General features: G+C 49.8%; 1 protein-coding gene across 2 annotated transcripts; it reads right to left on the bottom strand.

Annotated features, from left to right (window-relative positions):
- Positions 1 to 1,399: 1,399 nt before the first annotated feature.
- LOC127213718 (L-lactate dehydrogenase A chain) lies at positions 1,400 to 10,136 on the bottom strand. Of its 2 annotated transcripts, none has more exons than XM_051174185.1 (8): positions 10,032 to 10,136; positions 8,233 to 8,382; positions 6,993 to 7,110; positions 5,947 to 6,120; positions 5,298 to 5,471; positions 3,857 to 3,974; positions 2,511 to 2,634; positions 1,400 to 2,028 (listed from the first exon to the last, which is right to left on the bottom strand). In XM_051174185.1, the coding sequence occupies exons 2-8, from the start codon at positions 8,356 to 8,358 to the stop codon at positions 1,864 to 1,866; spliced, it is 999 nt and encodes a 332-aa protein (XP_051030142.1). In that variant the 5' UTR covers positions 8,359 to 8,382; positions 10,032 to 10,136; the 3' UTR covers positions 1,400 to 1,863. The 2 variants fall into 2 exon arrangements, with proteins under 2 accessions (XP_051030142.1, XP_051030141.1); XM_051174184.1 differs by lacking the exon at positions 10,032 to 10,136 and adding an exon at positions 8,574 to 8,809.
- Between the last annotated feature and the right edge of the window lie 5,939 nt (positions 10,137 to 16,075).

The raw sequence follows: 16,075 nt of genomic DNA on the forward strand, positions 1-16,075 counted from the left end.
ACTCCTAGAGCTAATACTGGGTTTTTAACCTTGTTACCAGACTCAGAAAAGAGATAAACTCACAAAACAGATTTCAGTATAACTTCTTACCGTTCCTTTGTTTAAGGAAACTTACTTTTTAGAAGGGGTTTAAGATGCAAAACTTAAGATGTGAGTTTCTTAGAATGTTTCAGGGTCTAAGAAAGTGACTTAAGGTGTGTAAATGCCAGGTTATAAAGGTCTAAGGATAAAAGGTGTAAGTGCTGAGTGATTTGAGACTTTTAAAGGAATGGAACATGTTCCAGATTCCTCTCATTAAGCTACTGTTATATTAAGACTCTGAAAGGTCATAGTCTTCACATTGACAAAATCCTGACAAGCCATTAACCTACAATGAATTTCACTAGATTGTAAAGAGGGAAATAGTAATGTGTCTAAAACTTATCTGGTCACAAGCTCAAAGAATTCTTTTAAGTTCAAGGAAGCACCTTGCCAGGCTTCTGTTTGCATGCATGTTCATATGAGCATGTCTGATTTCCTGGGTTAGTGAGATGCCTCTCCAACCGGCTGGAGGCCATTATTCTAATCAGCACAGCAAGGGGCTGTCTGAAACAGGTAAAAGTAGACATCCTTCAGGAAGGCATCTCAAGTTCACCTCCTTTCTACACTCATTTGAACACAGTCAAAGCTGCTTTTATTCTCACACCACTGGGAAATAAGTTCTTGGACAAGTTAACTTCTCAGGGCTGGATTCTTGTTGTTGCCAGGTTCAAAAGCCTCCACAGGCATGGTCGGGTGTGGACATGCAGGTTTGTCACCGGGGAAGGGGTGGGCTTTGGGGTTTCAAATGCCCCAGGTGGCTGCGCTGTGTTCCTTGCAGATAATGGACTAAACCTCTGATGAACCTCAAATGATTCCTTCCTAAGAGTTGCTGTGCTCATGCGTCTATTCAGAGCAATAGAAGCCTTAAAACTCAACTTGGCGTTGTTGGCACACGCCTTTACTCCCAACACTCAGGTGGCTGAGTCAGGCGGATCTGAGTTTGAGGCCAGGCCAGGCTCCAAATGAACACAGACAAACCCTGTCTCAAAAACCAACCAATCAAACAAACAAAAAAGAAACCTTAAGACTCCTGAAGGCAGTTTGATCACAACTGTGGCCACACAGCAAGTTCTAGGTCTCCCCCCACACTGTGCTGAGAGGGCAGGGGTGTAAGCCCTGGGGATCCAATGCTTTACCTTGAGTGTCTCCCCACTACGGAAACTATGGTTTCATCCCGTAGATCCAGCTGTCCTGTAAACCTAGCTAGTGGGCTGAAATGCAGAGATCCACCTGCCTCTGCTGGGATCAAAGGCATACACCACTTTGACCGCTGGCTGCCCAACCACATCTTAATACACAAATAAAATGAACAAAGTAATCACTGTTGGAGGTTTATTTGGTGTTTTCGTTGGCATGACACTTGGGTAGTTGATTGCATCGTCCATATGCAGATCTCACTTCATATACAATATTTCAATGTACACTACATGTAATACACAAAATAACATCCTTTAGAGTAGTTATGCACAAGGTACGCATAATGGATTTGCACACTGGAGCCAGGTTGTGACTAATGGGGAACTCATTGACCGAGGCATGTTTGGTGAGAGTGGGCAGCACAGGCTTATGGGTAACTGAAGCCTGCACACAGTTGGCAGTGTGTCTTGGAGTCTGTGGGACCAGGTCATCCTTGTACCACTTAGCATCAGGGTAGAGCTGAGGTTTTCTCCAGGCCACCTAAACACAACCACACCAACCACAGCTCAGATGAGCAGATGTGTCTGACCTCCATAGAAACCCTGCTGTAGCCTGGACGGCGAAGGACTAGGGTATTGGAGGACTTTAGAACTGCAGCTCTTTCTGGATCCCCCAGAGCGTGTCTGCACTCTTCTTCAAGCGGGCCTCCTCTTCAGGTGTCAGGGTCACCTTCACAACATCTGAGATTCCGTTTTGTCCCAGGACACAGGGGACACTGAGGAAGACGTCATCCTTGATCCCATAGAGACCCTGGATACAGAACGACAAGATTACATCTTGTGCACACACACACCCTCAGGTTTCCTGGGCTTTAGCTCCCAATACCCTTATAAGCCTTTTTAAAAAGAGGAGAGCTAGTCTATTCCAGAGATGCCCAGGCATGATGCAACAATGGATATTGTAATAGGACAGCAACAGCTAGGGCTGGCACATGCCTGTTATCCCAGCACATGGGAGCTAGAGGCAGTTCAAGGAGATATTTATATATGTTCAATTTCTCTGACACTGGTAACTGAGCAGGGTCTCCCATCTGACTCAACATTAACCTTCAGTGTTGACGGGACATTAATTCCACAGGTCAGCTATTTCTTTCCCAAAGGAAAGCATGAATGGATGAATTTACTTCAGTTCAGCCAGTGACTGGGGTGTGGGGGGGGGGGGTGTTCATTTGTCTTCTCAAGACTTTGCAGAGCCAATAAACAACCCAACATGCCTCTCTGCAAACCCATTACCTTAATCATGGTAGAAATGGGATGCACCCGCCTCAGATTCTTCATGATGCTCTCGGCCAAGTCAGCCACAGACAGGCCGATGGCCCAGGACGTGTAACCTTTCAGTTTGATCACCTCATAGGCACTGTGGAACAGAAAGGATGGGAAAGGGTGAAGGGCAGGGAAAAGACAAGGAAAATAAAGGTCTTATGTTCTGAACATATTTTAGAATAAAAACCACCAAGACATGATATACAGTGATGCATGACCTCTGCCAATAAGGGCAAAAGTAAGGCAAAGAGTTTGATCCTCGCCTCCACTGGCTGAGAGTCTTACATTGTCAAAACAAAAGTGAAATAATATTGGGACTGGACCTGTATGCTGTGATCCTAGGACCCCTGAGAGTCTGAGTTCCATGCCCAGCACCTCAGACAATGTGGTGTTTTGAATGAGATGTCCCCCGCAAGCTTGGGTCTTTTGAAGATCTGGTCCCCAGCGGGATAGCTGCTTGGCAAGAAGCATATCGCTGGGAGGTCAAGGCTTTGAGGTTAAGAGGCAAATACCATTTAGCTCTCTGCTTCCTGTCTGGGGTTGGGAGGAGCTCTCAGCTCCTGCTGAAGCAGCCTGACACCCGTCTACCTGTACCTCTGCCCCACCACCATGGACGAACTCCGACCCTTGGGAACCATAAGCCCAAAGCAGACTCTCTTCAGGAAATGGGTTTGCTTGTGGTACCTTTAATCACAGCCAACAGAAAGTCACTAACAGAAAAACAGGCTGAGAAGCAGACTTCACTTATAGCTCTTATAACGTTTATGAATCTAGAATTTGTTTCAGGGCAGCCAGGGACAGAGAAACCCTGCCTAGAAAGAAGCTGGCTGTGTCTCTATTAGTATAGAATAAAATATATAAACACTTTTGTCACACATATCTTATTTCTGGGGGCTGCGGAGGTGGCTCTGTGGTTAAGACAACTGACAGCTCTTCATCTTCAGAGGACTTAGGTTTGATTCATGCCAACAAGGTGGAATATTGTGCCCTCTTCTGGACTACATGCATAAATACGCCCCATAAAATTTAAAATATCCGAGTCGAGGGCAGACGTAACTTAGTTTATTAGATTTTGATTTAAAAAAATATCTTTTTGCATGGCCGATCTGTTTCCAGTTGTAAAAGAACTGCCAAACTCAACCTCCCTAGGCGATGGCATGCCACCTTACATTCCCACGGCGCTACATTGTACACATGGGCGGCGGAGACCAGGCGGGCATCTCTTGCCTGTATCTGTGCTGTCTTTCAGGGTTTTCGCATGCAGCGTTTCGATTAACGGAGCTGGGAAGAAGCTGCCGCCAAGAGCGGAAGCTCACCTGTCAACCACCTGCTTGTGCACCTCCTTCCACTGCTCCTTGTCGGCATCAGTGCCCAGTTCTGGGTTCAGATTCTTCAGAGAGACACCAGCCACATTCACACCACTCCACACGGGCACTGGGAAAAAAAAACCACAAGCAGTTTACGACACTGTTTCCCACAGCACAGGGCATTGACCACGACCCACACTGTCCTACCCTCATCGGCAGAGGAAGGCCAAGATTAACACCAAGATCTGTGCACTCTAACGTGACGGGAGACGACACTGTGCAAATCTGTTTCTTTTATTGGTTAATGAATAAAGCCCTATTAGCCTACAGGAAGGCAAGATAGGTGGGACTAGGAGGCAAGGAGGATTCTGGGAGAGTAGGGGAGTCAAGATGTAGGACATTAGATGTCTGGATCCTTTCTCCATGTGGAAACACTTAGATTGATAGGAAGGAGTTAACATTTAAGACACAGTGCTAGCCAATAAGAAACGCTAGTAACTGCCCAACAGTTTCGTAATGAATGAATGCATCGTCTCTGTGTGTTATTTTGGGACTGACGCAGCTCTGGGATCAGGCTGGCGGGAAAGTGCTCGTAACACTAACATACTTTCCTGATCCACTAACAATAAGATCAAATTCACACTCACAGGGGGTTTCACTGGCATATGAGTCTGAGAACTGCATAAACACAATCTTCGCAGCTGTAGCCTAACAATGCTTCCTCACACCTGATCTGGCTAATCTTGTCTGGGTGGGTGATTCAAGTCAAGTTTAGACTGTTGACTGAAGTAAATGACTGAAGGCACATCTCAGCAGACTGTCTGCTTAGCACACATGAGGATCCTGGCTTCAGTCACTAGCATCAACATGAGTAAATGACAATCAATGAATGGGCTGGAGGTATTGGTTCATTCCAGAAGACAAAGGCCATAGGCTACAATGGAAGACCCTGTCTCAATATTACAATAAACAACACATCCAAGCTTGCTTACTTCCATGGAAAATAAACAATACAGTTTCATTATTTTCCCTATCATAAATGCCATATAACATGGCTAAAATCTTCCATTAACATATACTCATATAATCAGTATATTCCAAAAAACCATACACAACCCTAACTAATGGATACTTGAGTTAAGACCTTTTTTTTTTTTAAAAAGATTATGTATATTCAGTGTCCTATGTGTTGTATTATGTGGTTTGCCTACAGTCCAGAAGAGTGCATCAGATCTCATAGATGGAGCTGCCACATGGTTGCTGGGAATTTTACTCCTCACTATCAGGACCTCTGACAACAAACAGGATCTATGAACATCAGCCAGCCAGTGCTCTTAATCTCTGAGCCATCCTCCAGGCCCAGTTAAAGACCCCTATCCAGTAAAGAAATGCCTACAAGTTTTACACTCCCTTTCTGTTTTTGAAAAGGGGACAGATACTAAAGACTTACCGCTCGAGTCTCCATGCTCCCCTAGGACCCATCCATGACAGCTTAGCGGGTGAACGCCCAGTCTTTCTCCCATGAGATAACGGAACCGAGCTGAATCTAGATTGCAGCCACTCCCGATAACTCGGTTTTTGGGAAAGCCACTTATTTTCCAAGCCACGTAGGTCAAGATATCCACTACAAAACAAAATCCAAAAATTTAGACAACAGGAGGCAAAAGACTATGTAGAAGGTACACTATTTTGACACGGTTGAAGATGGATCAGTATTTTTAAGATCTTTACTATAACTCATGTCTAATTCAAAGTATTATTAAAAAATAACTGTACACTAATTAAGGCAGAATTACTCATAAAGTTGCTCACTTCTCCAAGATCATGAGTAAGAGGCTCTAAACCTTGCAACTCCATTTAGAAGCCTTTGACATTCTGTTTTTAAAACAGTTATTTTCATTTTATGTACACTGGTGTCTCGCCTGCATGTGTTTCTGAGTGAGGGTGTTGGATCCCCTGCAAATGAAGTTACAAACAGCTGTGAGCTGCCATGTGGGTGCTGGGAATCGAACCTGTGTCCTCTGGAAGAGCAGCCAGTGCTCTTAATCCACCTGTCAGGGTAAGCAGGGTGTCTGCGCCTTCACTTTCACAAGCCTCACCTGGGTTTGAAACAATCAGCAGCTTGCAGTCTGGACTGTACTTCACAACGTTGGGAATAATGAACTTGAAGATGTTCACGTTTCTCTGGACCAGATTGAGTCGGCTCTCTCCCTCTTGCTGACGGGCCCCCGCCGTGATAATCACCAGCTTGGAGTTTGCAGTGACACTGTAGTCTAGAGAAGAGAGCAGAAAAGAAGGTCCCTTTGGGGAACTTTGTTGACCTACTCAGCAAAAACTCCTTGCAGACGGAGACCCACTGATGCTCATAACTTCCCTTTGGATGCGCGCTTTTCTAACCGTGGTCTCTTAAGGACTGAGTATCGCTGCCTTTCTCATACTATACTAGTCACATTTTATTGTAACAGGAAGGAATACAGTTTATCCGATCCCCTAACAATTCCTTCTGTGTATATTTCTACCCTAACAGGATATTCTTTCTCCCCCGCTCCTCCTCCACTCCAGACACACACCCCACACCTGGCATTTTCTCTGTTTGCTAGCCACTCAATTGCTGCTGAGAACATAGCAATCTCCTCTTGCGCTCGCTCTCTCCTGTAGGCCCTGTGGGACAGGGCAGCTGACCCAGAGAGAAGCCTATCAGGCAGGAGGCCAAAGGCTTTCAACCCTGGGTTCCTGGCTGGTGCCCATTGAGTGTAAAAAAGTCAAGATTCCGGTGCACAGGCCTCTAACGTGACCTTCAAGTCTGTCAGTCAGATGTGAGCAGGGCAGAACACTTAATAAAGGCGCAGCAAAGCTGGGTAGAGGTAAGCAGCCGGAGCACTGGCCCGGCGTGCACAAGGCCCTAAGCTCCATCCTAGCAACACACACTTGAAACGATGTAGGTTCAGATCTCACTACCTTCTAATTCAGAGGATTTCCACGTAGGTACAAATCAGTTAGTTTCCACTTAGAATCCTTTACCAACCAACTGAAGCTTTGTAGGTACTGAGAACCTAAAGCACCCCAAGCCATCTGTCTTGAATGAAAGACACAGTTGTAGAGATAGGACTTCAGGCCTGAGGGGAGTTGTTTGTCCCCAACCAACCTTTGCCAGAGACAATTTTCGGTGTTCTGAGGAAAAGGCTGCCATGCTGGAGATCCATCATCTCTCCCTTCAGCTTGTCTTCCATGACATCAACAAGGGCAAGCTCGTCTGCTAAGTCCTGAAAGGCAAGTTTTAGTTAAATGGGAAACTTATTGTGAGGGTTTCCAGTCCGTGCAATTTTCCGTATTTCAGGCATAGAAGGAGTCGTTTTTCTTTAGTCTTTGTCAGGATGCATTAAAAGAGCCACTCAGAACCCACCACTTCCCAGATGGCCCCATGCAGAGTTCAGTGTCTGTGGGGGAGAGGCTTAAGTCACTACCGACGGGTACCAAGGCTTGGGAGTAGGCCTGGGCACAAAGCTCAGTGCTAGATTGTTGCCCCCAGGTGAGGGGGGGAGAGACTCAGAATCAAAGAAATGCAAAGCCAGGCACAGCAATGCCTTTAAGGAGAGCAGTGGGGAGGCACACAATGTCAAATCCTGTCTCCAAGAAGAGAAAAACAATCAAGTTATGACTGCTGCACAAGAGAACCCTGTCCTTAAAAAGAAAAAAAATTAAAATTCAGGAGGCAAAGGCAGGCAGATCTGAGTTTGAGGTCAGTCTGGTCTACAGAATGAGTTCCAGGACATCAAGGGTGTACAAAAAGAAACCTGTCTTCACACACACCCTGTCTCAGAAAGTGCTCTCTAATCAATTATAAGGTTATCTGACCAATTAAACTTCAGCTCTGATTGAGATGGATCGGAGGTTAAAGCACTTCCCGCACAAGCCTGGGGAGCTGAGTTTGACCCCCAGAACCCACAAGGTAGAAGCCAAGCTACCCTCTGACCTCCACACATGTTGACATGTGTGTGCTCACACACACACTTTTTTCCAAAGGAAAACAAATACAAGTCAGGGATCCCATTCAGTAGGATATTAATTTTTACCACATGTAAATTTCAATTAAAAATTACTTATGAGCTGGTCATACAGCTCACTGGTTACCCTAGGTCCCTTCAACTCCCTGCACTTTCTTGCTGGGAGAGCAAGCTAAAGCCTGTAGACTATTTTAAATAGGCCTCAGCCTGCTAACCTTTGATACTGTTACTTTGGATAATCCTTTGTGTATCACCATGTTGCAGAATGTTTCACAGACGGCTCTCTTGAATGAGTGCCTGAACCTGGACAGTTTTATATACAATGTGACAATGTAGGGCTCCCCCAAGCATGGGCTTGCGACACGAAGGATCCCCACTTACCTTCATTAGGATACTGATGGCACAGGCCATGCCCACAGCACCAACCCCAACAACCGTAATCTTGTTCTGGGGGGCCTGTTCTTCCTTAAGTAGATTCACAATCAGCTGGTCCTTGAGGGTTGCCATCTTGGACTTTGAACTTTTTGGGACCTAAGGTGGAAACATTTTCTGTCATTGAGGCCTCTCCAAAGTATAAAAACCAAGTCCCAGCCTTTGCATCCATTGGCCTACTTTCCATCAAGTGACTAAAAGGGGCGGAAGTGGGAAATGAGCGTAGCCGCAGCATGGAGAGCTTAATGCCAGGGTCTGCTCTGACACTTTCACATCAAGAAGGTCCTCACCTTGAAATGGAAAAATAATACCGAGGTCTCCGTGTACGTGCAGCCTCCCGAGGACTCGCTCATTTTGACTAACTCTGAAAGGAGATGGCCTCTCCTTGGACACAACCAGAGAACTGCTCTCCCACTCTTTAATGCCCAGAATCCTACAGTAAGTAGGGAGGGTGCCGGGTTGCTCCAGTGAGTACCAAAAACCAAGAGCAGAGGGCGCCAATAACGGCCACAAGGTGCGACCCCAAAGCAAAGCAACGTGTTGATGCCCGCGCATGCGCAGGCTCTCCCCCGCCTTCTCCCCCTCCCCCCCCCGGACGGAACAAGTTTTATGACCAGCTCGGATCAGTGAGACTGACAGGCGGGGCAACCCGATGCGCGTGCGCAATCCAAGAGCAGGGTAGGAAAATAGGTGTAGGGGTTGCTGGCCATGGATGAGACTTGCAAGCGGGCAGTTGGGGGTTCAGATCTCGGACCTTACTAGTCCTGGGCACATGCAAGCATGGTGAGAAGGGGCTAGCGGCCGCCTTGGCGCCAGACTGAGATTGCAAGTGCCAGCACCAGGAAGCAGAGCCTAAAATCCACCCACCAGCCAGGGCGGGGACCAATCACCCAGGATGAGGCCGCTACGGGGAAAATCTCTTCCGTTCCGAAACCGGCATACCGTTACAGAGGTGCTAAGGCCTACAGTTCCCGAACCACGGGAGACACGTCTCCCCCAGCAAGCACCACGTCGTCCACTTTTGAATTTGTTCCAAAAGAGCAAGCGGACCGGTCAAGATCTCCGGGCAGGCAGCCCGGGGCCACCCAGCCACAATCCGGTCTCCTTACAACCGCTGCTATTTCTAGACTAACTACCTTGCAAGGCTTCTGCAAGCTGGGGGCAGGGAAGCGGGGGGGGGGGGGCGGGCTCTTCCTGCCGAGAAGCGGCCTCACCCAAGCCTCGGTCCCGGGCTTCATTCGGCCTGGGAGCCTCCACTTCCACCTGCGACCCTGTGGGAGCTGCACCTCCCCGTGCTACAGGTTGGCCATGCTTCCCGCTCTATCCGCGCACGGCGCGATGCCCAGACTCAGCAGGAGCCCCTCAACAAACTCCATTTAAGCCCAAAGCGCACGATTATCTGCAGGAAGCAGCCACTCCTCCACCAAACCCCCAGCAAGGGAACATGCAAACCGCAGTTTCTCCCAAGTACCCCCCCCCCCGCGCATGGGCTGAGGCCTTTTCGGTCCCCACCGGCTCGAGCAACCGCACCTCGAGTTTCGCACGGCTCTCTCGCATCTATCTGCTCTGAGGCTCCCACCCTCAGGCCAGCCACCGCCGGACTCGCCGCCCCAGGCGGGGTGGGGTCGCCGGCTCCCTTCCCCGCGTGGCGCAGTAACCCACGTGCGAACCCCCGCCCAGGCCGGGACCCCGGCCTCCACCCGCACCGGGAGCATCCCCACCGCATGCAGCGCGGAGCTCGGCCGTACCGCTAGTGCGCGATGGGCAGCGTTGGGCGAGCAGCCGCGGGGTCCGGCTCCGGCGACTCAGACTGAGGCTCCAGCACCCCGAGCTGCAGCGGGCGGGGCCTTAAAAGGGAAGCTCCGGGCTGACGTCAGGGCGGGAGCCCAGTGGACGTGCGGGAACCCACGTGTCCGATGGGCCAGGGACAGGCGTCCGGGCGGGCGGGGCCTCGCCGAAACGAGGGCGGCGCTTGCAGCCCGTTGGCACCGCGCGTGCTGCGACACCGACGTGGTCGGCAGCCTCAGAAGCAGGGTCCCGAAATGCACTGGTCCTGTGCTTCCTTTTCCGTAAAACTTGCGGGACTCAGGGAAACCCCGGTCACTTTCTCCATTGCAGTCCCCAGCCCTTTCCGGCATGCGGCGGGCCCTCAGCAAACACCGAGGGAAAGCAATGCCCGCACGGCGATGTGCTTTTCTGCTGCTACCCTTCCAAGTCCCAGCTTCTGAGGTCCTGTAAGTGACGCGGGCCGGTTTAAGAACATGTCTGCACCTTACCATCCTAGGCATTGGTGCTTCAGCCTTACCAAAACATATCCGTGCCCTTAACTTATTACCAGCTCCTAACCCTCGCCCAGCTTCCCCTTCCCTGTGTGTGACTTCAGGTCCTCCACTACTTTCACGGAATGTGAAATTTGCAAACGTTTTAATTTCCTTAGGGAATAGTGGCTTTCAGCCCTGCTCACCAGCCTCCCAGGAAGAGAGGTGTTCGCTGCAGATTCACATCCATTAAAGTCTTGAACAAGATTGGAAGGGTTCTGGGCGAGCTGGAGCTGCAGCGGGCAGCAACTCCCAGAAAGGATGAAACTCACAAGCCCATACTTGCCCTCTACATGTCTTACATCTGGTGCACATCTATCCAATTGTGGTGTCTTTCATAATAAACAGAGTGGTCAAGGTCAGGACACTTGCCTTGCGTGAATAAAGGCCTGGCCTTTACCCTCAGCAGAGAACAAAAGAAATAAAAACTTAAAAAGACACAACAATTGTGCCTGGAGAGATGACTCTGCCATTAAGACCACAAAAGCTTGTAACTCCAGATCAGGGGATCCAACATCCTTTTCTGGCCTCCAGGAAGCCTCCCTCTCCTATATACAATTAATTAAAATTAATTTTAAAAAGTCAGAACAAGAGAAACAAAATTCAACTTTTAAAATATACAGTAATATTGCGTCTGTGAATTCTAAGGCCAATCCACGCCAGTGGTCAGGACACCTGGAGGAGGGGGACGTGTCTCGTAATTACTTGTGATTCTGGTCTCAGGCTGGGACCTCATGATATTGAGCTGTTAACCTGTGGAGTACAGTGCCCCAAGGAGAATGTGAGCTGAGTTATAGGATGCCCAGCCCAGGCTCATCTGCTAGGAAATTGCTTTATATGTGTGCATAAAACACACACGTGCACACACGCCTGTCCCCAGGGGTACTCTGAGAGGGGTATTGTTTTTTCCCTTAGAGCCATCCATATACCGACAGAGTGGGGACTCTGTCTTCTCACCCCCCCACACACACACTTTGGTCGCTACACCCTTCAGCGACCCCATTGAAGTTAAGAGGGTAGAGTTCTGCTCCTCTTCTGGAATACAGATAGGCCTATTTCCTCTCAGTACTCTTTATTAATAGCAACTCAGGGCCAGACTCCAGAAAGACCTATACTTGTGGATTTCTTGGCTGCAAAGGGAAAATTCACCCCTGTTCCAGAAAAGCAGGATGTCTGTTTAGCTAATCATAACAATTTTCCAGATACGGTTGGATGTCCAGAGACCACACGTACAGCCAAGGGGTGGGGGCACAGATTGTCCCAGGGTAACTGGGGACAGGGCAGCTTTCAACAATGTCTCAGGTCTCTAGGTCTGTGGGACAATGTCCTTATTCAGTCAAGGATGGGACCTGGCAGCTTGCTAAGAGTGTTTGGAAGGAGTGGACTGACAGAACCCCAAGAGTGGGATGTGGCTGAGGGAGTCTCAACAGAGCCCTGTGGAGCTGCCTCAGGCGGGTTCTATTCCTCTCCATCAGGACGCCAGACAACGCCCCCCCCCCCCCCCCCCCCCCGCCAAAGCACAGCCTCCCTCCTCCAGGCACACTGGCCACTTTCTGACTCCAGGATGAACACGACAAATGGCGCTTGCAAGGGGCTGATGGTGGGTGTTCCCTACGCTTGTCTTCACTCTCTTTGGGGTAGACAAGGTCATTCCCATTTTCCAGATGGGAAAACCAGCACTCAGAGAGTACCGACTTTGCCAAGACACTGCAGTTTCTAAACGATTTCAGCCAGGACTTTAATCCGGCATTCACGGGCCCAGGCCTGTCTTTCTCTCTACAAGGTCCTATGCTCACAAAACCCTGCATGGAGCAAGGGGGCTCAAACCAGTGAGGCCAGAAGCCACACAGGAGCTGTGGATGTCTCCCTGCTTCCTCTTTGATGCTGTCCTTTTCTGCACTCACACTGGACTGATACTATCTTGGTTCTGATTTTCAGATCTGGACAGGCAGGACCTTCCGCCACCAGCTTGGAGGTGGCAGATGGTAGAACTTCTCAGCCTCCACAGTCATGTGACCAAGTCCTCACGATGAACCTATGCACTCTGCGGTTGCTTCCGCTTGCCTGTCACAGCCTTCAGAAGGACATCCATCCCCCATCAGAGAAATGTGACTGATGTGACCCACACAGCAGATCCTCTATGCCACACAACCCATTACAATGGCTCAGAAAGCCTGCCACAGTGAAGAGCACATTTCTGAGCCCCGGCCATGTTCGTTGGGTACAGTCTCTTTAAAGGGGAAAAAAAAAAAATCTATGAAGAAATCTTTGACTCAGGCCCAGTCTGGGCTCAAAGAATGCTTGGTACCCAGCATGCGCTGTAAGGTACTTCCTAAAATAGGCCCACTCAAAGGATGTGGCCCGCCCAAAACAGGGTTGTGTCATAGTTCCACTGTCGTTTGGAATCCCATGAGTCCTTGAGAGCATCCAGGGGCTCCCCATTGCCTCCAGGATAAAAGTCTTGGGCTGCATACCAGGTCCTCCATCTTGCTGGACCTATAGCCCTCTCCGACCCCGTCTCCTATTTTCCTTTGTGCTTCCTGTTTGCCAGTTTCAGGGGCCACTTCCCACATCCCTCAAGTGTATCGCGTACTGCTCCACTCCCCACACGTGTATCTCCCCGTTTCCAGCCTTCCACCCAGGCAGTTCCTGCTACCTGAGTGCCCTGTCCCTTGCCACCAGACCTGCCTTCCTGGGCCCACGTCGTGTGGCCAGAGACCAAGTGCTCTTCCTTGAACTCTGCATTAAATTCACTGGTGTCTGATCATCTCTCTCTTTCTCACTACACTCCGAGCCTCCCCGAGTTCACCTCCGAGCCTCCCCGCGTTCACCTCCAGAGCCCGGGCACAGACAGTTTCTGTTTAACAAATTCTATTTTGTATATCTGGGGTACATACTCGCAGTTCCAGCTTCTCGTGAGGAACAGAAGCCGGGAAGATTAGTTTAGGCTCAGTAGTTAAAACCCAAGGCATACCTGTGATCCCCCGCACTTGGGAGGTAGAGGCAGGATGATCAGAAACTGAAGGCTCACAGAAACATAGTGAGCTCAAGGCTGGCCTGGGCTGTAGATTTGGTCTATAAAACAAGCAATCAAAGGCTGCCGAAGCAAAAATAAAATAGTGTCACACTGCCACAAAGAAGTTAACGACTCTGCATTCAGAGGAGACAGCACCAGCTAGTCATCTGAGCAAAGAAACCGGAGAAGGCTTCCTGGAAGAGGCAGCATCGGACGGAGCTTGGGTGAGGAAAAGATTTCAGGGAGCAGATTAGGCATTGAGAAAACAGAGACAAAGAAATGAAGGAATGCGGAGGAGACCGAGAGATGCAAGGCACGCGGGGACATCTTTAGCCTTCAGTCTCAGGCTGAGACATCAATGTGTTTCTTCTGCTCGGGTTTTGGTGGTCGGAAGTCACTGGAAGTTTCTAAAGAGTGGGAAGGACAGGGTGAAGGCAAGATGGAAAGGAGGGTGCCTTGTTTGGTGACTGTACCCGGCACGTGGATAGGACGCGTGAGCAGCTCTAAGGCCTGTAGCCACATCTATTGATGTGTAGCCACACATTTCCCTGACACGCAGCCCCCCTCCACACCCCACAGCCCCTCTGAACACTCACGGCCAGTCTGCATGTTGTCACCTTGTCCATGACCGCAAGGCCGATGGCTTTCCTGAGATGCAGGGCCCAAGATGCAGAGGACCTCATCTGCCTCTGTCCTTGAACGCTGGACAGTGCTGTGTAGGCGCCAAAGTAGAGGTTTCCTCTCTTTCTCTCTAGTGAGACAGTGGCACCTGGCTTGAGAAACTACTTTGTGTCACACGCCCCTCCCCCAGTCCCCAGCCCATCCAGCCCTCAGATGATGACTCCACCCAAGCTTCTCAGGCTTTCCTGGGGCCACCTCCTGGGGTCTGGATGCCTCCTAGGATCCTAAAGCCTCCCCCTCAGCTCTTCTAGGCCAGGGGTGACTAGTGCCTATTGGGACTCGGACTCTGCTTCACTCTCTCTGAGGCTCCCTAAGAGAGTCCATCTCAGGAACCCCATTCCCCTCCACCCCCGTCTTACTTGTGGGGAGAAGGGACAGCTGTGTTCTATCTGCTCTTCCAGGGAGAATGGGGGTATCCCATCAGCAGCCCCTCCCCCCCATAGATAAAGACTGTCACATCAAGCTCAGGTCAGTGATGCAGAGAGTCCCAAATCCCACCCGTCACCAGCAAAATATGGCAGGGAGAGTCAGGAATGCTGACAGTCTTTCCTTCTGAACCGTTGGGTGACATGGCTTAACAAAGATGAGTGCTGTGAGCAGTTTGCTGAAGGGACCCTGGCCGGGTGGGGGCGGGTGCTGGGAGGCCAGCGTGTGGTAGTGCATATGCATAATCCCAGCAGTTGGGAGACGGAGTCGAGAGGATCAGGAGTTCAAAGGCAACCGGAGCGTTGCCATGAATCTGAGGCCAGCTGGGCTGGGTGGGGGTGGGGGTGGGGATGGGAGAGATTTCTGGTAAGAACCTATCATTCTCTGGACTCTGTACAGACGGTTTTAAACCTTCTTCTACCAAATGGAGAACTATAATTCTGAGTCTTGGCTCCAAGAAACAAGGGCAAAGTGTTGAGACATACCGGGTGAAACCAATCCAATTAACAGCATGAATGCAGTCCTAGAGAGGTCTACTTGTCATTTCCTGGGGCTGAAAGGGGAGGGGACAAGGACTGAGCTATGAGGATGCTGGCTGCTTTCCCTTTAAACTGTTTACACAACACTTATGTGGTCACATCTCAGAAAGCAGGTTCTAGCTGGCAAGAGGCAGGGTGAGGCTCTGGGCCCTGTCCCTTGAGCATGCTCAGAGATCTCCTGCCCTAGAAGGCAGTCTAACCTTTTTTTTTATTAGGGGCCAAGGGGCCCTGGCTCTGCTTTGAAGCCTTAGGAAGCCCCTGATGCCTACAGCAGAGACCTGTGGCTGCGGTAGGGCTGTCAGGCTGTGAAGAAGGCACTGCCTGTAGTCACACTAGGTTCCCGGTGTCCTTTCCTTGTGTGTAGCTATGATGGTGTCGTTCCCCACACAGTCTCATTTACGTACGCTTTGTATTGAGACAGGGGCTCATTTATCCCAGGCTGGCCTTGAACTCACTTATGGAACCATGAGTGACCTCCCCATTGGAAGTGCTAGGACTGCAGATGCGCACTATCTGGCCTAGTTTAGGTGGTGCTGGTGATGCGTCACAGGTCTTTGTGTGTGTCTGGAGGCAGCTGCCTCACATCCAGAGCCACCCCCCTCCTCCCCCGATCCACTGTCAAAGCATCTTAACCCCAACTCAGAGACCTTCTGAAACCAGAACTCCATGTCAACATTTTACTGAAAACATTGCCAAAGCACAAAGTACTCAACGGCTTCAGATCACACAACCTGGAAACACCCCGTGCGTTTCAGACATCTATATTAGCTTTCCTTGACCAGTGTTACTTCCTGGACTCTCCTGCCTCGCAG

This window comes from Phodopus roborovskii, unplaced genomic scaffold, assembly GCF_943737965.1.
Source record: "Phodopus roborovskii unplaced genomic scaffold, PHOROB, whole genome shotgun sequence".
NCBI lineage: Eukaryota > Metazoa > Chordata > Mammalia > Rodentia > Cricetidae > Phodopus > Phodopus roborovskii.